This window comes from Anopheles nili, chromosome 3 (assembly GCF_943737925.1).
Source record: "Anopheles nili chromosome 3, idAnoNiliSN_F5_01, whole genome shotgun sequence".
NCBI lineage: Eukaryota > Metazoa > Arthropoda > Insecta > Diptera > Culicidae > Anopheles > Anopheles nili.
This window is the reverse complement of record NC_071292.1, coordinates 42,458,516-42,483,336: the sequence shown is the minus strand read 5'-3', so window position 1 is coordinate 42,483,336 and position 24,821 is coordinate 42,458,516. Positions and strand designations below refer to the sequence as shown.

Sequence of the window (24,821 nt, the reverse complement as noted above, 5' to 3'; positions counted from 1 at the left end):
ATTGCTTCCATAGAACCATTATTACGAAAATTAAATACAAATGTATAAAAATAACACTATAATTTAGTAAAAGTAACGTAGTAGCTAAACTAGCTTAGCCCAATTTGGCTGGAATAGAATTGATCGAGAGAAGAAATTGAAGTCCCGATCAGAACGGTTAACACTGAATTGTGTTTCATTTGCTAATAATTATCTTAAAGCATCCTGGTGTTATCTGCATTAACCACAGCAATGAGAACTAGTGCGCAACAGTTTTTGTGGTTTTCAGTGTGATTTTTGCCAGCTGAGAATGTGTTCAAGAAATATAAAAATCTGATGTGTGCAGAACGCTGCTAGTTAAGAAGTTGAACGGGCGGAAAACATATGGTCGAAATGAAGTCAATATTTTTAGTACTGTTTGCACTTTGTTGCAGTGTTTATAAATCAAAAAGTGAACCTAACATAACCGCTATGGGAACGAGTAATATTCTTGGTAGTGGTTTTACATTCGAGTTGATCATGACAAAACTGAACATGATGGAGCATCATTTCGTAGAGAAGGATTTCGAAACTGATGAGAAAATCGCCATTCTCAGTTCCAGAATCGATAGCATGGTAAAGTCTATCGAACATTTGGCATGGATTGCGCAGCAAACTGGTGAAACGGTGAACCAACTTGGCTTGAATGGAAAGCACATCGGGCAGAATCTCAGCGTGATACAGCGCGATCTCACGAATGTACTAGCCGAGCAGAAACTCCTTGTCACAGGTCATCAGCTCAGGGAATACCTTCATCTGAAAGGATGCAACTCGACGAGCATGGATCTGAGTGAATCTCGTTCTCGATTGTATGCTTCTTGCAATAAGGTACCGATACCGGTGTCTGGTGTGTACCACATACGACCCGAGAAACCTTTCAAGGAGCCGATAACTGTGTTTTGTGATCAAGAGTACGACAACGGTGGTTGGGTTGTGATTCAGCATCGTTTTGATGGATCGACGAACTTCTACCGTAATTGGCAGGAGTACAAGAATGGCTTCGGAAATCTGAATGGAGAGTTCTGGTTGGGGCTGGATCGCATCTATCAGTTAACGGTGTCGGGGCCTCACGAGTTGGTGATACTGTTGGAGGATTTTGACGGAAACACGACGTATGCGCGATATAGTGAATTTTCGATAGGAGATGAAAGCGTGAAATATTCTCTCACCAGTATTGGTGGCTACTCGGGAACGGCTGGTGACTCTATGGCGGATTTGAAGGGGATGAAATTTTCAACCTTCGATGCCGACAACGATACATGGAACGATAATTGCGCCGTAAAATTCGCGGGAGCGTGGTGGTACGCGGGATGCCATTCAAGGTATGTAACTCATTTTCAATGCATATGGCATTAAAAGTAAAATGTGATATTTCTTACTTTCGTGTATAATTACAGCAATCTCAATGGAAAATACTTACGAGGCGAAACTAAAGAGTTTGCCACAAGTATGGTTTGGAAAAGCTTTCGAGGATATCACTATTCATTGAAATCGTCAAAAATGATGATAAGACCTGTGTAGCATTGTCGTCAGCATGCTATTAACGAAAGATAACTTAATAAGTTCACCAATAGACAACTTTATCTAGTAAACAGGATGCATTTGAGATAAACCAAATCCTGAAATATACCTCGAAAACATTGGAAGTTAAGGCTGTGTTTTATCGCTTCGTCTAAGGGTCCTGTCAAAAATTGACAAGACTTTATAATGCATTTTCAAAAAACAGGCAATTGACTGAGATAAAGAGAACATGAAAATTCGCGTAATCTCTCTCTCTCTCTCTCTCTCTCTCTCCATCTCTGCAACCACCATCCAATATACCGGAAGCAGTTTCTTTTCCTCACGAAGTTCTTCCCGCGCCAAGATCTTGATGATCGAGATGCGCATCACGGCGACAAACCTCACTGGGCCCATACTGACGAGTTCTACTACCAGCTCACTCTTCAGTTGTCTGATAGCATTGGCTACCATTCAGTGGCGGTAGGGGTACTTCTTCGTCTGTACGATTGCTGTTTTGTAACTGCTGCTACTGCTCCTGTTGCTGTTGATGTTGCTGATGATCTACGCTCTCACTTGCGCCGACAGTAATCTTTCTTGTTTTTGCTACGTTCAGGTGTCCATATCAGAAATCAAATATGGATTTACTTTTCAGTTTTATTGAAAGTTGTTGCATAGCCAAGCCTGGATTTCCTCTCCGTGAATACCTTTTTGCCGTCTCTCATTTTTCATTTCTCACTTTTCATGTCTCACTTCTTCGGGATGTCGTCAAAAAGAACAATTAGCTGCTTCCGGTTCGGGGGCCTGGTTCAGGGTGACGGTCATAGAACTATAAAGTATCCTTCGTGGATTTCATAGGAATTACGGGGTCCTTTCATATAAAGTATCTTACTGTTTCGGACGTTTATAGGAATAATTACAAACCGAATTCGGGTCATCGTGAAAGATAGCAGGACGACAAATAATAATACAGCCGAACCTGTTCTATACCGAGAACGAGCGAGGGTAGTGGAGAATATAGAGATTTCATAATGTTAATAGTTTATATTTGAAGGAATTGTTCTTACACGCAGGTACAATCGTTATTGAAAAAAACACAGGATACAGCTTTCTTAGCTTTTTTGGTGTAAGGCTTGTGGAGATATACAGAGCCCGTAGGAAACGGCAGAACTTTTAAGTAAAATGTTTAGCGTAATGTTGGGCCAGTGACCCATGACTAAATATTAATAACTCAACTGCTACTTCAAATTATCTAACCTACTACTTACCATTAATGATATTACCCTAATTTATTTCCTATTTATGATATAAGTGCACTTTTTACAAATGAAAAAGCTGTTATTCGCAGTCCAAATCAAGATTTTTTATGATGAGATGAGGAAATGTCTCACATCTTATGTAACATTATTCATACATATTCTAACGACTAGCTCTTCAAGGAGCCGTGGATTGTAAATCGAAAACAGTTCGGTGTTTCGAGTGTAGCCATCACCACTACGGATCATGGACAACCAATGATTTCCGGTTGAATGCAGCTGATGCGGAAGCTGAGGAGGCTTATAGCACTGCTGGTAGAACTGTATGATTAAATATAGCGAGTTTTTTCGCCAAAGACAGTCTGGATCGTCGGAATACTAAGGTATACAGGTAGAGCAGGAGTATAATGTGCCTACTAATAATAATGTCATCATGTGCACGGAAAAGTATATGCTGATCCAAAACAAGCCTTAGATATTTCACTACATATTGATGTGGGATCTTTAAACCACCCACCTACAATGCACAGTTGGAAGATCAAAAGCTGGCTATGAGGAAAACTTATCAATAGTGGAAAACTTATCACTGTTTTGTCCTTCCAGACTGCAGGATATTTGAGGAAGACAACAATGCAGCACTAAACCCTGCTCCTCAGGTCGAGTAGTGATGTACCCCTCACTTGCGAAGACAGTATCATCCGCTTAGAGGAATAATAGCTGAGCATCACAGTGTAGGAGAGGTATATTCGCTGTATATAAGATATATAGCATCGGATCTAGTAGACTTCCCTGAGGAACTCCGGCTGATATCGTTACTGGATCAGATAGAACCAAGTGTAGCATTACTCTAAACATCCTCTGTCTCAAACGACTACTTAGCATCTTCACAATGTGTATGGGAAGGCAGAAACCTAAAAGTTTATGTATTAGCCCACCTTACCAGGCATTGTCAAATGCCTTTACGACATCCAACAAAGCGATAACAGTTGACCTAACCATTGCTTTGTTCCGTGAAACAGTGTCCATCAGTCTAAGCCGTTGATGGACAGAGGATTATCCAGATGAGACACCAAACTGCTGCGATGGAAACATGTTCAGCTCACGAAACACATTCTGCATGAGATCCAGGATTCACCTCTCGAAGAACTTTCCCATTGCAGGGAGAAGGCTTATAGCGTGATAGCTCGCAGGGAGAATGTGATATTTTTTTTGGTTTTAAAACAGGAGCTACCCTAGCACTTTTCCAAGCACTAGGGAAGTGAAATTTCGTCCATCAAATGTATGGCCTTGTCATGAAAATGCTTCAGCAAGATGTTAAGAATTCCATCATAACCTGGAGCCTTCATATTTCGCATCTGTTCCTGCTCTTCACGGACGCAGTCAGCCGAATAGCAGACTGTGATAAACTTTCGAATCGTGACTACTGCTTAAATAAGCTCCAATTTGTTGCAAACAGCCGAACTGATCAGCAAGAGTTTTCATTTTTCTCACTGCGGTGATCCAGGATTCACCTCAAGAGATCAATGGCTTTAATCTTTTGCCGAGGACTTTTGTTACTTGCCAGAACGCAGGAGATCTATCGTCCAAGCTAACGATTGAGGAGCCAAAGTTAGTATTTCTGATCGTATCGACTTGCGTAGAGATCAGTCTCGCCAGCGAAGCATCAAAACTTTTGTACTAGTGATCACCTGTTCGCTGAAATTGCCGTTCACTGATATACGTAGAGATCGAGTACAATGAACTCACGGGCCAGTATCGAGATTCTGCATACTTCAGCCGGTGCAAGATGAGTTTTGTCGTGAACTTGCATCGTAGTTCGCTGGCGAAGAAGAGTTTCGGAACTAGCACAATCAAGAAATGATCAAGTTGACGTTTGTGCGTTTATGTGTTTTGTCGTCGATTATATCTGAGAAGTGTCTTCGGTCGCTGAGAACGTGGTCGATTCGGCAATAAGTCTGTGCCTAATTAGGTAATGACGAAACATTTGAAGAATATGCGGTTGAATACCAAATTTAATTTAGTGAGGATCTAATCGGCTCATATGTAGCATGCTTGCTAAACACCCTACCTTGATGAAGACTGTTACACTACTGAAGCACATTGAGCTTGAATCACTTTGCGAACACACCGGGTCCTACATTCAAGCAAAGAATGCAAAAATAGATGACCTATGCACAAATGTAAAGCGACACCACATATCCGCAAAAACCAAAATAACAAATCAAACAGACAGCCAAACAAGCATTTATTTAAGCAAAGCAAAAGTGGATCATCGCGCCCGTCACGGAACCATCGGCCGAAAAAAATTAATATTATTTTGATACAGAGTTTACTAAATTATTAAATAAGTTGGATACATCAAACCATCCAAACTATCAACCTAGTGTGGCCGGTCACCATGTGGCAGATTGCCATGTGGCAAGTTCGGATCACTGACACTGTTGAAAGAATGTTCACAGGTGACTGCTGACTTAAGACTGCTCGTCTATTCTCACGATAACTTATTTGAAAGGTGGTTTGCCAAAACCACGTCAGCCATATACATGGACATTATATGAATGGAGAACGTGTTTGCTCTTAACCCGGCCGATCGTAAGACGATCGGTAAGCAGATTGTATTACTGCTGAATAAGTGTAACAGTCGCATAAGCTAATTCAGTTCTCACGCGGTATTGGTTCTAGCGTGGTCAGCAAATGTTAAAAAACGCTTCGTGGTCAATGCAAAGAATGTTAGGCTTAGCTTACAGTAGAAACATTTATATCAACTATGATAAACCCGGATATATGAGAAAACAGTGACTGAGTATAAATAAAGAAAATCTGGACATAAGTAGAGACTCACTGTCCGTTAAACAAACCCAACGTTTCGTGTTTCTATTCAAGAGCTTTGAGTGTCCCCCTACCCAAGGTAAGGCCTCAAAGTCTCCAACATTCCAGTATGGGAAAACTCTTCTAGGTTTCCAAAGATCGCCTGGACGATCATATCCGTGATAACTCCACCGATTGCATTATATTAGAACAAGAACATAGAACAAGTAACGATGAATGTGGATTGCGTTTAGTATAGTTGTAGCGTAAATTAAATAAGACAGCTCCATGTTAGAGATAATTGTAATCGTAAAATGACTGAAATGGCAAAAGTAAACTTACAAAGATTAGAGAGCGATTTTTTGTTGTAACAGGGAGAAGTAAATTTTATTTAAGATGTATATTTTGAGTGATAAGAAGAATAGTGAGCGATTATGAGTTATAATAGGGGTAAGCAGCATAGGAGAATAACAGCATGTTATCTGAAGTAACCACAGCAATGAGAAAAGGAAACGATTGTGGTTTACAGTGATTCAGTGATATTTACTAACTGAGAAACTGTGCTGAATATATAAACATCTGATGTGTGCAGATCACTGCTAGTCAAGAAGTTCAGCGGGCGGAAAACATATGTTCGAAATGAAGTCAATATTATTAGTACTGTTTGCACTTTGTTGCAGTGTTTATAAATCAAAAAGTGAACCTAACATAACCACTATGGGAACGAGTAATAATATTCTTGTAAGTGGTTTTGCATTCGAGATGATCATGACAAAACTGAACATGATGGAGCATCATTTCATAGAGAAGCACCTCGAAATTGATGAGAAAATCACCAATCTCAGCTCTAGAATCGATGATCTGGTAATGCTCGTGAAATCGGAAAACGAGCATTTGAAAGGATGCAACTCGACTAGCATGGATCTGAGTGAATCTAACATTCGAATATATGCTGCCTGCAGTAAGGTACCGATACCGGTATCTGGTGTGTACCTCATACAACCAGAGGAGCATATCACGGAGCCGATAACTGTGTTTTGTAATCAAGAGTACGACAACGGCGGTTGGGTTGTGATACAGAATCGTTACGATGGATCGACGGACTTCTCCCGTACCTGGCAGGAGTACAAGAATGGCTTCGGAAATCTTAAAGAAGAGTTCTGGTTGGGGTTAGCGAAAATCTATCAGTTAACGGTGTCTAGACCTCACGAGTTGGTGATACTGTTGAAGAATTTCAATGGCGACACGACGTACGCTAAGTACGATCATTTCGAAATCGCAGACGAAAACAAGCACTACGCGATCAGAAGAATCAATGGATATTCTGGAACGGCTGGTGACTCTTTGCAAATGGCTAAAGGAAGGAAGTTTATTACTTGGGATACTAATTATAGTGAATTTGACGTAGAGTCTGACCAAGGATGGTGGAAGATTCATTTGAATGGATGGTTTGTATATTAGTCATATATATTTCTTTATGATAATTTGAACCTATATAAGACGAAAAAGCTCATCGATGTTCTACATTGCAGCTATTGTATACACACCGGTATAGAAATTTTCAAAAACAATGCAGTGTTCTATGTTCATGAGATAATTTCTAAAGATTTAGTCTAGATCATGTAACATACTCTTTTGCCAATATCAAATTATCCAATATACGATTTATTGCTGGCAAATAAATTAAGCAAGTTAGTAAATGAGCTGCTCAGTTCGGTGTCTTACAATTGCATATTCTATGTAGCACATCATGTACAGAATGTTTATATCCATTCCTCGCTGTTAATCGATATGAATTACATTATTTTACAGCAACCTCAATGGGAAATATTTGCGAGATACAAACGAAGTCGCGACTGGCGTAATGTGGAGAAACGTTCAAGGCCTCATACGCCTCAAAAGCGTGAAAATGATGATTAGGTCAACGGCCTAGATTGAACATCTGCTTCTTTATAACTAGTATTCTGCTTGAAAAATCTATATGTATTTGCGTTGTGATTATAATAAGATTGAAACATGAGGCGTTGATGATGGTCATGATGGTTATTCATGACATTGGAACATGAGGCGATATGATTATGAGGGCTACTTCAACGGGCACCTGAACGGAGCGGAACTAGGGTAGTCCAGCAGCGGTGCAGGCTGAATCGAGCAGCACATTAGCCGGGAAGTAGATGGCTATGTGCTCTCACCATCCTTGGATGAAGTCACTAGCACCATCAAGCAGTTGAAACAAAACAAAGCAGCTGGCAGCGATGGTCTGGTGGAAGAACTATTCTAGGTGGGTTCGGTAGAGCTTGCCGTCAATATGCACCAGCTAATTGGGAAAATCTGGGAGCAACAAACGATAGCGGTTTACTGGAAGCACAAACTCCTGAGATCTAGATGGCTTCTTCCACGCAGAAAGTGTGCCATATACTGCACGCTAATAAGACCGGTCGTTCTCTATGGGCATGAATCCTGGACTCTCCGCACGGAGAACGTCAACGCCCTCGCAGTCTTCGAGCGGCGCATGCTCCGGTCTATCTTTGGCGGTGTGTGTGTGTGAACAGGGCGTGTGGAGAAGAAGAATGAACCACAAGCTAGCTGAGCTTTATGGTGAGCCGGATATCCTGACGGTGGCGAAGTTCGGCAGGATTCGGTGGTTGGGGCATGTCATAAGGATGCCGGACTCATGCCCTGCCAAGAAGGTGCGTCCGGCACAAGATGGCGAGGAGCTCAGCGTGCTCGATGGATGGACCAAGTGGAGCGGAACCTGCGCTACCTGGAGAACGATTAATGGCCAGCCCATGTCTGCACGACGTGCTCAACTGTGAGCGGGCCAGTAAAGAAGAAGAAGAAGAAGACAAAAATGACAGTAACATCATAAGAAGATCTTGTTTGTTTCTTTGCCTTCATGTGCTTATCTCATGACATAGCACTTATAAAAGAATCCGAAGAATAAATTCCTTCCATGAAAACATCTCTCATGCTAAAAGCTCTTGAACACTTCTAAGTATGATCACTTCCTGGACAACAGGATCAGGTAAAGAACACGATCTTTTCCTTAATAACCAGTGATAGTTTGAATAACAACATTTTTCATCGATATAATATTTTTATTATAAACCAAAACTGCAAAGATAAGTCAACAGTAGAATTGTTAAAATTTTATTTAAAAAAAATAATCTTAGGTTTTAATCTACTTTTGGTATAATTTTCATTTAAAGTATGGTTGGCGTATCTGCCTCAATTACCTGAACCTAAAGTAAAATTCTTTATTTTGTCTCTTTTGCAAACACGATCACAATTGATCCTCAAAATGAAACAAAATTTTAAACAAAAAAATGGGAGATAGGATGGAAAACCTTTGTGATACATGAAAATACTACTTGATTTATAAAACTACACACTCGGAAGGGGACATATTTTGCCATTTACCATATTATCGTCTTTGAGATAATTGCACAAAACTTGTTCTATCTCTGTAATTGAACACCATCAATCTGTAATGAAAACCAACTGAGACGAATATCAATAGTATTTCACCTTATTCAAATAAATTTTGTATAAAATGTCTTCAGAAGTTCCAATTCTCATTCCATTCCACCAGCTCAAGAACATCGAGTTTTTTTTAGTTCAGCCCTGTAGCAATAAACAAAAAAATCATGATCTCGCGGTCGAGTTCGCACAACGTTTTGTAATATAATGGAAGAATAATTGTTGTTCTACAACCTGTATCATGCCATTTATTAAAGACTTTTGAAGATTTATGAAAGAAAAATTAAGTGTTACAAAAAATACATAATTATACACGCGTTTTTCATGCTTTCACATTTTTTGATGATGAAATCTTAAAAAATAGGTCTTAAAAAATAGGTCGTAGCTACGAGAATATGGAATTTAGATACATAATAATGTGGTGTTGACTAAGTTTAAGAATTTTATTTACATTTTTCTAACTATGTTTAAAAATATAATTATACACTTTTTTAAAATCTCGAAACTGTTTTTTGACTTTTTTCGTGGCAATTACTCTACATACGATGTGATAAATTTGTGTAGAAATAGAATTACGCTCAAAACAGTATTTTATGCATCTAAATTTAAGTCGCAACGAATTCGAACGTATCCTCAGTGTAGAGTCACAGAGGATCAGTGCAATGTACAATACACATGAAAGTGTTATGCAATTTGATTTCAATAGATGATTTTCGTGAATGACCAGCACTGTCAGTCCTAAAACAACTATGGCGTGATTTTAATGCTTCTTCTGCCCAAACAATCAATCAAAGCAGGAGAAAGTAACATTATACATCCCGCATATGCTAATACCTTGTGTACTGTAGTACACCGGCTGCAGCTCTCCAAACATAGTTTGTACGTAGTACGACAATAATCCTTTAATTTTGCAGTGTCTACGATTTGTTGCCAATATAATACCATAAGAATATAATTCATACTAATATAAGAAATGTTTGTTGTTAAGGGCACGCAGCCAACATCCGGATCAACGGACGCAGCCGGTTGATCAGGCATGTCGAATGGGGGTGTGATACGCCTGCACGACGCCTGGTTGGCCGATCGGTCAACAGACGATTGGGGTTGTTGAGTAGAGCTCGCTAGTAGCCCTCTTTCTCTCTCCTAGCTCGGCTATCGGGGACAGCGGACGAACTTTTATTCCCGCGTTTCACAGTGTCGTTAAAAGTGTCATGTAATCGTTTATAGTTGTTTCAATAAAGCAAAACGTGTGATAAGAACACAACATTTGCGATTGAAAATGTCAACTGGTTTCGCCGCAAATCTAAGGCGAATTTCAATGGAAAAAAGAATAACAGAGGCGAATGACTTCGAATGCTTCGAAGTTCTATAGCTTAAACTAGTTAGTTTTTTCAAAGGCTTGTTTATCTGTACTTGATTGAAAATTGTGGTACCAATTGTGGTTTTGTGCTACCAACAGCAAAACAAGAATAATCATAATAAAATCCTTTAAAACGATGTATAAAACATATATGTTTGATGAAAATTGATGCTGTTCTCGGTATCAAAAATATTACATCAGAACGAAGTTCGTGAAGCTTTTTGAGCAACTTTATTGATTTTCGTTCTTTATATCTCAGTTTAAAGATGTTTTCAAAATTTAAACTTTCAAAATTCTCTCAATCATCATGATATTGTCGAATGACTTTAAAATCATTGCAATCCGCCTCACGGTTGCATTCTTTCGTCTGGTTATTTGTTACACGACCGATCTTCAGCTTGATGGGATGTTGAAGGTTCGTTACATCATATGCCAGTGCATTGTAGTGATGATGTTGTCGTCCGGTAGTGCTTTCCCGGCCACTGTTATGAGCCTCTTCGTCACTTCTGCATACTTCAGCCAGTGAAGGTTGAGCTTTCTAGTGGACTGGCTTCGTTGATTACTGGCGATAGAGAGTTTCAGGCATAGAAGTACTACAGTTGATCCATTATATTCATTATATTTCCCAGCTGAGAAACTGTGCTGGATATAAAAATATCTGATGTGTGAACGCAACTAGTTAAGCAGTTCAGCGGGCGGAAAACATATGTTCGAAATGAAGTCAATATTATTAGTACTGTTTGCACTTTGTTGCAGTATTTATAAATCAAATTGTGAACCGAATATATCCGCTGTGGGAACGAAAAATATTCTTGTAAGTGATTTTGCATTCGATATGATCATGACAAAACTGAGCATGATGGAGCATCATTTTATAGAGAAGCACCTCGAAATTGATGAGAAAATCACCAATCTCAGCTCAAGAATCGATGATCTGGTAAAGCTCGTAAAATCGAAAAACGAGCATTTGAAAGGATGCAACTCGACGAGCATGGATCTGAGTGAATCTCACATTCGAGTATATGCTTCCTGCAGTAAGGTACTGATACCGATATCTGGTGTGTACCATGTTCATGAGTTTTTTTTCAAAAGATTCAGTCCAGAGCATTTAACATTCTCTTCTGCCATTATCAATTTATCCAATATATGGTTTATTGCTGGCAAATAAATTTAGCAAGTTAATGATTGAGCTGCTTAGTTCGGCATATTCTATTGCATATTCAACAATTGCATATTCTATGTAGCACATCATGTACAGAATGTTTATATCCATGCCTCGCTGTTGATCGATATTAATTACATTAGTTTTCAGCAACCTCAATGGGAAATATTGGCGAGATGAGTCAGACTAATTCTTAGACAAGAATGGCATAGTGCGGATTAATGTTCAAAGCTTGAATTTCTTGAAAAGCGTAAGAATGATGATCAGGTCAACGACCTAAATTGAGCATCTGTTTCTTTAAAACTACTATCCTGCTTGAAAAATTCTACATGTATTTGCGTTGTGATTATAATATGATTGAAACGTGAGGTGATATGATTATGATGGTTGTAATAATTATTTCTCTCTATCAGTATAGAACCGATAAACACTGATAGAATTTATCTATCTCCTTAAATCTCAAAAGTTCATCCATCGATGGTGATACAAAAATAAAGGTAAAAAAGTAGTGAAACATGTTTTAAAACAAGCTATCCAAGGCTAAAAATTTAAGCTGGAGCGATATCAAACATTTAAAGTTTCAGTACGCACATGCGCCTCTGAGCCATGGCCTCTATCCAAAGCAGAAATAACTCTCATAGCTGCGTTTGAGAGGAACATGCTCAAAAGAATATGCTGGCCCAATATGCGTGTAAGACCTATTAGGAAACGATTGCAACGCTTAATAAGTAAGTAAGTAAATAAGTTTGCTACAAACGACATTTGTAACTGGCTCGGCGTTTCTAAGCTTTCGAACCGAAAACGATAATTGCGCATGGAAAAGCAGAGCGAGCGTCTTGTGTGGCTTTTTGCTAGAAGCGAAGAAATAAAGAAACACGCACGTGTTGTGTACGCAATAGGTCTCTTTCATAGCAACAGGAAACGTCCTTGTTGATTTTCAGTTAGTGTCAGAAACGTCTCAAAAAATTAACATTTTCTTAGTTCAATAATACAATTATACCTATGTAACAACAATTAGTTATGGAAAACGATAGCTCGATTCAGATAAAAAATAATTTTATTTATTTTTCTCGGTTTGGACAACACGTCCGTCCTAGCTGAATCTCACTATCGAACTCAATTCGGCCTGTCTCTGATTTTCGTTGATATGGAAGTCTTGATAAGGTTTGATCGCGTTCGATCCTGTCTGTTCTTAGAATTTCCGCTCGCGATAGCCCTAACATCCGTGGGGTGCGTACGTTGCTGATGAGACAGTCTCGTCGTCTGCCGTTGGGGTGCACACGATCTTGACTCTCTTGAATTCAATATTGCTGAAGGGAAACTGTCTAGTCTGAAGTGTCTTGTACCGGTTTCGATATAGATCACTTCACGATCTCGGTGTTGCCAACTAATTATATACTTATGTTGACCAAATCCGGTACAGTCAGTGTCGTAGAAATGCTAGATAAACAATTCAAGTTTCTTCTAAAATTTCCAGATCACGAGTAGGTGGTGTACAAGATGACTGTGAAAACTAAAAGAGCAAGCATTATGGTGTTTGATAAGAGCGCACATTGTGTATTTCGCGTATAATAGGACAAGTTTATATCCGAGGGTGTGTCTGATGGTTTAATTTTTTTTCAGTGTAGGGACATCAACGAACTTGCTTCAATTCGTTGATGGCAATTACAATTTTAACCTAAGAGACAAACATAATTTTTATATTATTGTATTAAAAACATGCCTTGTACAAAATTCAAATTAAACATTTTGCACAGTGCGCAATTGATACCGGGAGGGGATTTTCGCGCATTTCATACTATCGCCAAAAGAATGAAAAAGGTCAACATCAAATCTTTGAATTTAGTTCCAGAATACTGTTACCGTGATAAACATGTCTGGAAAGAGCGCTCTATTTGTGATGGCTTTCTTTCTTGCCGTATTTCAAGTGAATTGTGAATCTGAATTATCAACTACGAATGTATCGCTTCATAGTGGTTTTACATTCGAGTTGATCATGACAAAACTGAACATGATGGAGCATCATTTCATAGAGAAGCACCTTGAAACTGATGAGAAAATCGCCATTCTCAGCTCCCGAATCGATAGCATGATAAAGTCCATCGAACATTTGGCCTGGATTGCGCAGCAAACTGCTGAAACGGTGAACCAACTGGGCTTGAATGGAAAGCACATCGGGCAGAATCTCAGCGTGATACAGCGCGATCTCACGAATGTGTTAGCCGAGCAGAAACTCCTGGTGACAGGTCATCAGCTCAGGGAATACCTTCATCTGAAAGGATGCAACTCGACGAGCATGGATCTGAGTGAATCTCGTTCTCGATTGTATGCTTCTTGCAATAAGGTACCGATACCGGTATCTGGTGTGTACCACATACGACCCGAGAAGCCTTTCAAGGAGCCGATAACTGTGTTTTGTGATCAAGAGTACGACAACGGCGGTTGGGTTGTGATTCAGCATCGTTTTGATGGATCGATGAACTTCTACCGTAATTGGCAGGAGTACAAGAATGGCTTCGGAAATCTGGATGGAGAGTTCTGGTTGGGCCTGGATCGCATCTATCAGTTAACGGTGTCGGGGCCTCACGAGTTGGTGATACTGCTGGAGGATTTCGACGGAAACAAGACGTACGCAAAGTACGATCGTTTTGAGATCGGCGACGAAGCTTCGAAGTATGTAATCAAGCATATCGAGGGATACTCGGGAACGGCTGGTGATTCTATGGACGGCTTAAAAGGATTTAAGTGGACTACGATGGACTCCGATAATGATAGTTATAGTGAAAATTGTGCAACGCTTTATTCTGGTGCATGGTGGTATGGTGCATGTCATAAAAGGTATTTGTTATAGTTTTACCAACTAGCTCCATTGTTGTACAGTCGATAATTATTTTATTCTTACATAGCAATCTAAATGGACTTTACTTACGAGGTGAGACGAAAGAATATGCAACTGGAATGGTGTGGTATACTTTTCGTGGGCATCACTATGCATTGAAATCAACAAAAATGATGATCAAACCCAAATAGTTCCGACATTGCTGAATGATTAAATGCTCATGCCTATGGTTACGAGTTTATTATGTTTATTATGCAACAAATAAATGCGACATTATTCAACATTAAAATTTTCTTTAAAAAGTTTGTATACGTTATTTTGTACAGGGATGGGCAAAAATATTGAAATGAAGCAGTAAAAGTAACTTTGTCTTCTTTCATAAAAGTGGTAATGTATATGTCGATTGATGAAATCTGGAGTTCTATTTTACTGTTGGTTGAGTGTGTTGTTTGTGTGGATAACTTGTTCTTATGCCACATGGATGATTGTGATATTTTGTAACGTTAATTAATAAATATAGTATGATGCAGGCGGATAATGCGATCAGGTTTGATATTAGCAATGAATATTAATTTTTTGGCACGCGCTGATGCTCAAGAATTTTGTTTAACATAATCTGTATGTGAAACTTACTGATTAAACAAATTTTAATGCAATAATGATTGTGCGGGTTTTATAGAACGGCGCATGTGAAACTGAACGCTTTTGTGAAATGAAAGCTTCTAGTAACAGAAAGCAGATTTCTATTTTGTCAACTTTTTCACTAAATAAATTATAATAACGTTCATGTATAATAAGAAATTCGGTGAAACTACGATAACACTGTTTATCATAGCTTCAAATGAGTATAATATTTATCTTAATGTCTTATAAGCTCAGTTACATTTTATGATTCGTACCAAAAACAAAACAACTTTTGATCAAATAGCAGTGCATTATCTACAGCAAGAACCCCCATTATTCACAGCAAGAAAGTTGTTTTATCTACATTCAGAAACAGAACCTAACATGAAACAGAAACTTATGAATAAAAAAACTGTTCATGTTATTGATAAAATATTTTTAAAATACAAAATACTATTTTTAATTTTTTTCGAATGTAATAAAACTATAAAAAAGCGATCTTCTCGTAGAAAATATATAAACTTCGATCTATTGGTTAGTTCACCTTAAATGAAGTGAAAGTAGATTAAGTTTTACTTGAATTATTCAATGGGGGAGTTGCATTTGATTTTTTTTTTCGTTGAACATACAACGTCAATTCAGGTTTAGAATCATTTTGTTTTCATTGTTTTATTACAATTACATTTTTTTGCAGTGTAGTTTCTAAAACGTGGAATTAAATTAATTTTTCCTATTGCTTTATTACAATGTTCAAAACGTTCATTATTCTGTTTTGAACAGATAGCTAAGCAGAAAAATTTTTAACAAGATTTGCTAAGCACTAAATGCAAAGTGATAAATCAGATATGATCAGATCATTAACAAAATTTTGCAACATAAATATAGTAAATAGACTAGAAAAAAGTTCGAAACATTTTGTCGATTAGGTAGCAGCTATATCTATGATAGATAAAATATTGAACCATACATTGTTTAAAATTTTCAATTTCATTCATTATGTTACTAGCTGATTTACTCGGTTTCTTTCTCATAAATGTTTTAATGTATTACATTCTCCGTTATTCAGTGATAATTGATTTTCAATTGGATGTAATTTGAAAATCATCATTCTTTTAATTTAAAGCTTGATTGCGGATCTGTTTTTGATCAATCGTTATTTACTCTTCTTTATTTCATTATACCCATCAGTCTCTCATGTTCTCTAAACAGGTAAACAAATAATCATAAGTAACTCATATTTTGAATCTATCATCAGCATTCGATATAGTACAAATAATTAACAGAGAAATAAATATCTTATTGTTATTTGTATTAGTATTAATTCACAACATGTTCGCCATATAGGCTATACATAGACCAAGCCATACAATTTAAACGCATCAAAATTTCCTAACGTAACAGATAACGATAACACGACATGTAATACGAACAAGATAGTTTAATGGAAAAAATAAGACAAAGATAAAAAAACATTAAGTAAATAAATAAACTAACAACAGAGAGTGGTCAGGACGAGAGGTGGAAATTTTACGCGACGAAAGTTTAATAGAGGAGTGTTGAAATCAAAGTGAACATAATTATCATTAAAGCTACGAAGACAGCAACAGAAAAGGGTCAAGAGAACCACAGCGAGTACGACGAGACGGAATCGCTAAGAGGGAACGAGGACGCAAGGAATGTCAGGAAATGTATAGGGGAACATGTGACAGGAGAAATGGCGCGTCAATACTACCCGAAAGCAATCATGCGACAAAATTCGCCTTTGCCAAACTGCGCCGATCCTCGAGTGACACAAAACTCGGAAAAACGGTACCGGAGCCGATAAGACGGCAGAGCTGATCCAGTACGACCTAGGAAACGATGCATAGCCAACCTAGTGAAATAACGCTGAACTCGCTCAATTTTTGCATTCATTATTCCACCCGACGGGCTCCAAATTACGCTAGCGTACTCAAGGGTAGATCGAACTAAACAACAAAACAGTGCTCTGAGACAAAAAGGATCAGAAATTACTTGAGTAAGGCTACGGATCAGTCCCATAGCTTTATTTGCACGACTGATCGCTGAAATTATATGCTCGTTAAAGGTTAGTTTTTCGTCCAAAAATACACCTAGGTCTTTAAACGAGACAACACGATTTAGAACCATCGAATTGATTCCACAGTTAAAAATAGAGATTTTCTTAGCTGACCTTCAGAAGGACAAAACAACGCATTTCTCTACGCGAAGCAAGAGATAATTTGCCGAACACCACTTGGTAAAGGCATCCAGGTAGTTTTGAAGGATAACGCTATCGTTATAGCCGGAAACAGGAAGAAAAATTTTCAAATCATCAGCAAAAAGTAGATGACCGAACTCAGGCAAAACAATACAAACATCATTAGTAAGTAACAGAAAAAGAAGTGGAGAGAAAACACTTCCTTGGGGCACACCGGACGGACAGCGAAATTCTCTAGAAAGGATAGAACCAAGCTTAACTTGACAAGAACGAAAGCAAAGAAATGACTTCAACCAAGTAACCAACTGAGTCGAAAACCCTATTTTTAGGAGTTTTGCTAGCAGTAACGAATGTGAAACCGAATTAAAGGCTTCCTTGAAATCAGTGAATATCGCGTCTACCTGCAATTTATTATCCAAACAAGTAAGCGTGGAGGACACAAATTGCATAAAGTTGGTAACTGTATATCTCTATTGCATAAATCCACTTTGCGAGGGACTGATCCACGTATTCACACTGGACACTGCTACTGAGTGAATCACCATTTCCAAAATCTTACTACCGATATTAGAGAGTGTTAGAGTAGAACAACATTCTCCAGTGCGTATGCCAGACCTGGTTCTAAGCTAGAGTTGCTCGCACAAGGCTCGACGAATACACTCGAAAAATGGTCCACATAAAGAGAGAAGATATCTTCAGGACCCACGGCTTTGGTATTGTTCAAGAACATTTCGTTTGACAAAGAATTAGAACCCCTTTCCCGAATCAACGAAACGCCAAAAAGAGCGGGGATTGGAGTGGAAACGGAACTGCAGTCTTTTGATGTAGCCTTGATAACGAGGTCTATTAAACAATCGATATGCAGATGCAGCATATTTTTAAACACGCGTTTTGATAGTATGATCGATTGTGGCGATAGACTTTTTGAGCTCTAACGTAGTCACAGCGCAAGTTACGAAGCAATCGATTGGACCAAGATGGTTTAGGGGGGGGGGGGGGGTGGAATTGTTAGTGGGGAACAGGAATAAAGGGCGGAGAAAACATCGTTGAATTAGGCTACAGCTTCGTCAACTGAACGGGAGGAATCTATGAATGATCAGTCTATGTTTAACAAAATTACATTTAATCTATCATAATCTGTTTGACAACATTCAATGTTACGAGAATGTATACGAGCTGGAGGTATAGCCGGAAAGCAATGAGTAATAAATCCAATAATGACATTCAGTAGTGGATGGTGAGTATCAACACCAACTAAAGGAAAACTTGCCGGCATGATTACGCACGAAGTAACGGAACATGTTTTGACAAAGATGAGATGTAAAATCCTATCGCTGGGATTATTAACATGGTTGAATTGGCGGAAGTCAAATAACTTCATCAACTCAATAGGATCTTAGATTTTCTTGATGACCTGATACATGGGGAATCCAAGCAATAGAAGGTTAATTGAAATCACCAAGAAGAATCAATTTATTATCGCCGGACATTTTAAGAGTAATATACCACCTTACTGTCAAGTACTATTCTCTAGCGAACGATCACAATGATACACTACGTAATCCTCGGGATCAAGCAGCATTTTCGATGGTATACAGGAGTCAGTTCGACTCGGATACTCACATACGAAACTCCGAACATTTGGTCCGCAGGCCACGCACATTCTGGTAAAAGATATTGAACTCGTGTGATGAAGGGTCCGGGGTTAACTCGCAATGAGGTAGCACTAGAGAAGCACCGAACTCAAATGAGCATGCTCGGCACTGATGTGATGTGGAAAGTGGGTATTGGCCTCTACGTGACTACCAAGATCTGCGTGAGATGGCGTACTTGTATGAATGATTTTGAATAAAACGCGTCAGCTTCCTACCCAAGATAGTGTTATCAACATGGCCAGGAACATATGCTTTTACGTCGTAGCTATTTTCCCGGTTGTAATTTTATCATAACAACAAAAGATTGGAGTGATCAACATTTTGCTCATGTTGATCATTATAATGTGCGAAAATAATTAGCATTGCTAGAACAGCAATTCGAACTAATCGTGTTGTTTTCAAAAATTCGTTTTAAAATCGTATAAAAACCTACCATTCAGTATCACCAAAACATGCATTAATAAAAGTCCAAACCTTGTTTTATCGCAATCAAAGATAAAAGTTACATCATCACTTTATCCCTCTTTTTAATAGTAGTTTAGTTGTAGCAAAATCTGCTGCATCTCTAGTGTTGCATAAGCGTTGTACGTATTACGAAAATAACTCATCTAAACACATAGAAAAGTTATGTTATAGAGTTTTCTCAATGTTTTCCAAATATGAAAAAATTTTAATCAATTATTTATAATTTATGAAGTAGGTTAAGAAATGTTGAAATTAAATATAATGCCTGATATGTTTTGTGACTTTCTTAGCAAAATAATACAATCCAGCAAGCAGATATTATCTGTGTTGTCTCCTTGAGTTGGAAATTTATCTGCTCCATATGGTTTCATTACGGCACTGTGCGTAAATAGATAATTATAACAAGAGATAAATAGATCTGTGCGTAAATAGATAAAAAGGTAGATAGCATTTGATCTATTGATTCTGCGATAATGATTGTTTGAAAGTGATTTCCCAGACAAAAATGCCGAAATGCAACAAAATATTATCAATCTCTGCTTAAAGATTTTGGATCTACAGTGAAAATCTTTCAACACGCAATGAAAGTATGTCATTTGCGTAGCATGCATATGAGTGTTCATGCCACTTGCTGTACCTGAGGTATACAAAATTCAACCAGAAACCTCGTGCCAATAACTGTGTTGAGGCTAGATCGGCAGAAAAAATGCATGGTCTGTGTTACATGGAGCAATTGTATCTACTATAATATATTTACAAAAACAATTCAGTACTTTACTCTCATAGATTATTTTTTAAAGTATCCGACCAGAGATCTTAGAAAACTCTTCTGTAATTATCAAATTAGCTACAATACGAGCTAACTCTAACATAAAAATATGCCATGTTAATATTTGAGCTGTTTTGATCGATGACTTACGAATGTATAGCCTTTGTGGCACATCATGAACAGAATGGTTAAAATCATTAATCTTCGCTAATGACATACTCATTACAGTATTTTACAGCAATCATAATAGGAATTGGTTGCGAGGAGACACACATAATTTTGGGACTGGCATGATTTGGACAACATTTCGAGTATACTATTATTATATGAAAACCACGAAAATGATGATCAGACCAAAGGCCTAGATTCTTGATCTGATTCTTGAGCACTACTAGTCTTCGTGAAAAAACTTATTGCATTTACGTTCAGGAATATTTTTCTTAAGAATATAGTGTATAAAGACAGAAATAAATTGATTAACTCTTCAAAAAATTGAAGAACACCTCTAGAAATCATTGCTAAGTAAATGACTGTCAAAAGAAGAAAACCTTAAAATCGGAGAGTACCATGACCTGTAGAGTGATATTTTCTTAGAGAAGCATTATTTTTACTGCCAAAGTTATAATAAACTGTGAATAATATAATGTATGATAAATCACGAAAATTTTCAAATAAATAAAATAGCATCTGAATCATTCTACTGTTGAATAATGGGATGGCAGATTGATGGCTTGTAATCACAAATTTAAATACAAAAAGAAAAAAGAACGAGCAATAGAGTGTGTAAAAAATTAAAAACACCATTAAATTTAAAAACACAGATGTTTGAGATGAAAGGAGAACTCTGGAAGGATTTTAGTTTCAAATTAAAATTAAGTGGTGCTAGTGATGTGGCCACCAAAAAGACCGGGATAAGCGTATCAGTTTTCTTGTAATAGAATAAGACTCTTAAGTGGTTGTAGCGTCTGATAAATAAATGTTTCTGACACATATACAATCCTCAGTAAAACCATCGCAGCAGTACATGTTATACAGTGACGCAATGAACATGCAGCCGAAATATTGGCTGCTTGTTTTTAGCATCTGTGGCTTAGCAACGCAGTATGAAAGCAGATCTCTTGCTTCTGGTGATATAAAGCATGATTTTGCGTTCGAGATGATAATGACTAAACTGCAAATACTACAAGATGATATTGGTGTAATAAAGCGTAATGAGAATAGGGAAAAAGTGTACACATCTTGTGACAATGTGCCAGCTTTAGTGTCAGGAATGTACAAAATTCAACCAGAGAGACCTTTTAAAGAACCAATAGCTGTGAATTGTGATCAAGAGTACGACAACGGCGGTTGGGTTGTGATTCAGCATCGTTTTGATGGATCAACGAACTTCTACCGTAATTGGCAAGAGTACAAGAATGGCTTCGGAAATCTGGATGGAGAGTTCTGGTTGGGCCTGGATCGCATCTATCAGTTGACGGTGTCGAGGCCACACGAGTTGGTGATACTGCTGGAGGATTTCGACGGAAACAAGACGTACGCAAAGTACGATCGTTTTGAGATCGGCGACGAAGCTTCGAAGTATGTAATCAAGTATATCGAGGGATACTCGGGAACGGCTGGTGATTCTATGGACGGCTTAAAAGGATTTATGTGGACTACGATGGACTCCGATAATGATAGTTTTAATGAAAATTGTGCGACGCGTTTTTCTGGTGCATGGTGGTATGGTGCATGTCATCAAAGGTATTTGTTTTAGTTTTACCAACTAGCTCCATTGTTGTACAGTCGATAATTATTTTGTTTTCTTACGTAGCAATCTAAATGGACTTTACTTACGAGGCGAGACGAAAGAATATGCATCTGGAATGGTGTGGTATTCTTTTCGTGGTTATGACTATGCATTGAAATCAACAAAAATGATGATCAAACCCAAATAGTTCATTGCTCACACATTGCTGAATGATTAAACGCTGATGCCTGCAATTACGAATTTATTATCTTTTTATGCAACAAATAAATGCGATATTAACAGAATGAAAAATGCGATGCGCAAAAGTATAGAAATGAAGCATTAAAAGTAACTTTGTCTTCTTTTCTTTTGTGTGGATAACTTGTTCTTATGTCACATGGATGATTTTAATATAATAAATCTTGTATGAGACAACAGGACAATGCAAACTTAACTCGTTATTATTTTTTAATCTTCTTGCTTTATTTTGTGATACGCATGATCCTCAAGAATTATGTTTGCCAAAATTAAAATAAATTGTAAATAAAAAAATGTTCGATAAATCACGAAAATTTTCAAATAAATAAAATAGCATCTGAATCGTTTTACTGTTGAATATTAAGATGGCAGATTGATGGCTTGTAATCATAAATTTAAATACAAAAAGAAAAAAGAACGAGCAACAACGTGTGTAAAAAAATAAAAACACTTTTAAGTTTAAAAACACAGATGTTTGAGATGAAGGGGGAACTCTGGAAGGGTTTTAGTCTCAAATTCATATTGAGTGGTGCTAGTGATGTGGCTACCAAAACGACCGGGATAAGCGTAACAGTTTTCTTGGAATAGAATAAGACTCTTAAGTGGTTGTAGCGTCTGATAAATACGTGTTTCTGACACATATACAATCCTCGCAGCAATACATATTATACGGTGATGCAATGAACATGCAGCGGAAATATTTGTTGCTTGTGTTTAGCCCCTGTGACTTAGCAATGCAGTATGATTTTGCGTCTGAGATGATAATGACTAAACTGCAAATACTACAAGATGATATTGGCGTAAGTAGGCGTAATGAGAATAGCGATCATGTGTATACATCTTGTGATCATTTGCCAGCTTCAACGTACAAATTCAAGGAGAGGAATGTACAAAATTCAACCAAAGAGGCCAGTTAAGGAACTGTGCTGTGAAGTTGTGAAATGTGATCAAGAATACGTCAACGGCGGTTAGATTGTGATTCAGCATCGTTTTGATAGATCGATGAACTTCTATCACAACTGGCAGGAGTATAAGAATGATTTTGTAAATTTAGATGGTTGGGCTGGATCGCATCTATCAGTTAACGGCAGCAAGGTCACACGAGTTGGTGGTACTGTTGGGGAATTTCGATGGAAACAAGACGTATGCAAAGTACGATCATTTTGAGATCACAGACGTGAACGAGAAGTACGCCCTCAGAAAAATTCAGGTCTATTCCGGAACGGCTGGTGTCTCCTTGAAAGATGCTAAACTAATGAAGTTTTCAACTTGCGTTGCCGATAACGTTAAATGGAATGCAAGCTGCGCAGTCTTATATACGGCAGCGTGGTGATACAGCAATTGTCATTCAAGATATGTGATTCTGGTACGCTTATGCACATTGCAGTTATATCAATACATCTCATTCTTGCACGAATTGCAGCAATCTCAACGACCAATACTTGCGAGGCGTTACTAAAGAATTAGGTGTAAGTATGGTCCGGTATTCATTTCGTTGGCTTTACTATTCGTTGAAATCCTCAAAAATGATGATTAGACCCAAATAGTTTACTATAACTGTGACATCCGGTGCAAAGCGTTTTTAAATCTACCTTTTATCAAGTTACAGAGTTTACAACTGAAATAAAAAATAATATTTAGTGTATCTCACATCAGCACACAACTCTTAAATTAATAAATGCATTGAACACGTTCCAATCTTGGCCGATGTCAAACATTTCCATGAACACTGCAAGCGAAAGAAAATCAAACATGTTGGGCTACAAGGACGAGTAGCTGTGCGTGGGTCACATAATCTTAACATTGGATAATTTGAAGTGAACCAACAGTAATGTGCGCGATGGTTTTAATTACGAATGCTGTTCAGCGCTATCCATACTTTTACTGTTCCATGGGATTTTTTGAGATTGTTTTCCACCCCGAAGCGAGTGTACTCGTGAGAGCGCAAAATTTTCCAAAGCTCAAGGGTACGCGTAAACGATTTCGCTTCGCGCTTCACGATACGTTTATTTTCTTCTTTCGAGGTAACCTATAACCTTTGCATATTTGCATATTTCTACACTCGTTGGATCTTCAGTGTGGCTTTCCGTACTAAAGTGGTGGTTGGAATATCTTAATTTCTTGCAAAGCGCAGCTGTTTAGGAATTAAATAATTTCCCTCCTATTCCTACCATCCACCAGAAGCCTCGACTTTTGCCCTTTAAAAAGTTTGCTGTTTTGAATATAGCAGGGTAAACCATGGATTTGTGTTTTTTTTGCTGTTACTTTCACCTCAAAATTGACACATTTGACACCGTTACCGTTTTTTAATATATCATGAAATATTGAACAATGGTATTTTTTAGCCTGAGTTTTGGATGGCTTAAAAAGATTTATTAAAATTAACCATCGATTCTAATTAAAGTTTGAGTAAAGCTTTAAAATTAATACCCAGTTGGTGAAAATCGTCACACAAAGATCATAACAATGCTATACTAGATTGGATACATTAAATTTTTGATACTAAATTAATGTCTATAACTCAGTTGCACCATTTGTATAAAAAACTAACGTAAGTTCATCGAAAAGCAAGGTAAGGCAGTGTCGTACGACGATCGATTGAACAGGACAACCCTTGCTTTATCCTTTTTTGTGTGAAGTGAGAAAATATCGGACAAACAACAACAAGAGTATGGTTCATGAT

At 37.8% G+C, this 24,821-nt stretch overlaps 4 protein-coding genes and 1 pseudogene across 4 annotated transcripts; all 5 read left to right on the top strand.

Moving 5' to 3' along the window:
- The first annotated feature begins 363 nt into the window (after nt 1-363).
- Nucleotides 364-1,539, top strand: LOC128724371 (ficolin-2-like). Its single transcript, XM_053818097.1, has 2 exons — nt 364-1,340; nt 1,416-1,539. The coding sequence occupies exons 1-2, from the start codon at nt 364-366 to the stop codon at nt 1,537-1,539; spliced, it is 1,101 nt and encodes a 366-aa protein (XP_053674072.1).
- A 4,757-nt stretch (nt 1,540-6,296) lies between these two features.
- On the top strand, nt 6,297-7,040 carry LOC128724370 (fibroleukin-like). Its single transcript, XM_053818096.1, has one exon. It carries the CDS (start codon nt 6,297-6,299, stop codon nt 7,038-7,040), a length of 744 nt encoding a protein of 247 aa, XP_053674071.1.
- A 601-nt stretch (nt 7,041-7,641) lies between these two features.
- Nucleotides 7,642-14,611, top strand: LOC128724369 (ficolin-2-like). The gene is made up of 3 exons (XM_053818095.1): nt 7,642-7,700; nt 13,556-14,419; nt 14,488-14,611. Exons 1-3 carry the CDS (start codon nt 7,642-7,644, stop codon nt 14,609-14,611), a joined length of 1,047 nt encoding a protein of 348 aa, XP_053674070.1.
- A 6,582-nt stretch (nt 14,612-21,193) lies between these two features.
- On the top strand, nt 21,194-22,088 carry LOC128724368 (ficolin-2-like). The gene is made up of 2 exons (XM_053818093.1): nt 21,194-21,894; nt 21,965-22,088. Exons 1-2 carry the CDS (start codon nt 21,194-21,196, stop codon nt 22,086-22,088), a joined length of 825 nt encoding a protein of 274 aa, XP_053674068.1.
- Nucleotides 22,089-22,927: 839 nt separating this feature from the next.
- LOC128724367 (ficolin-2-like) lies at nt 22,928-23,685 on the top strand (annotated as a pseudogene).
- The last annotated feature ends 1,136 nt before the right edge of the window (nt 23,686-24,821 follow it).

Bases quoted from the DNA above. Each gene is read 5' to 3' on its own strand.
- LOC128724368 (XM_053818093.1), top strand. From the start codon at position 21,194: ATGAACATGCAGCCGAAATATTGGCTGCTTGTTTTTAGCATCTGTGGC. The intron at 21,895-21,964 runs GTATTTGTTTTA...TTTCTTACGTAG, and splicing joins TATGGTGCATGTCATCAAAG to CAATCTAAATGGACTTTACT.
- LOC128724371 (XM_053818097.1), top strand. From the start codon at position 364: ATGGTCGAAATGAAGTCAATATTTTTAGTACTGTTTGCACTTTGTTGC. The intron at 1,341-1,415 runs GTATGTAACTCA...GTATAATTACAG, and splicing joins TACGCGGGATGCCATTCAAG to CAATCTCAATGGAAAATACT.
- LOC128724369 (XM_053818095.1), top strand. From the start codon at position 7,642: ATGAGGCGATATGATTATGAGGGCTACTTCAACGGGCACCTGAACGGA. The intron at 7,701-13,555 runs GTAGTCCAGCAG...ATCGCTTCATAG, and splicing joins CTGAACGGAGCGGAACTAGG to TGGTTTTACATTCGAGTTGA. The intron at 14,420-14,487 runs GTATTTGTTATA...ATTCTTACATAG, and splicing joins TATGGTGCATGTCATAAAAG to CAATCTAAATGGACTTTACT.
- LOC128724370 (XM_053818096.1), top strand. From the start codon at position 6,297: ATGGGAACGAGTAATAATATTCTTGTAAGTGGTTTTGCATTCGAGATG.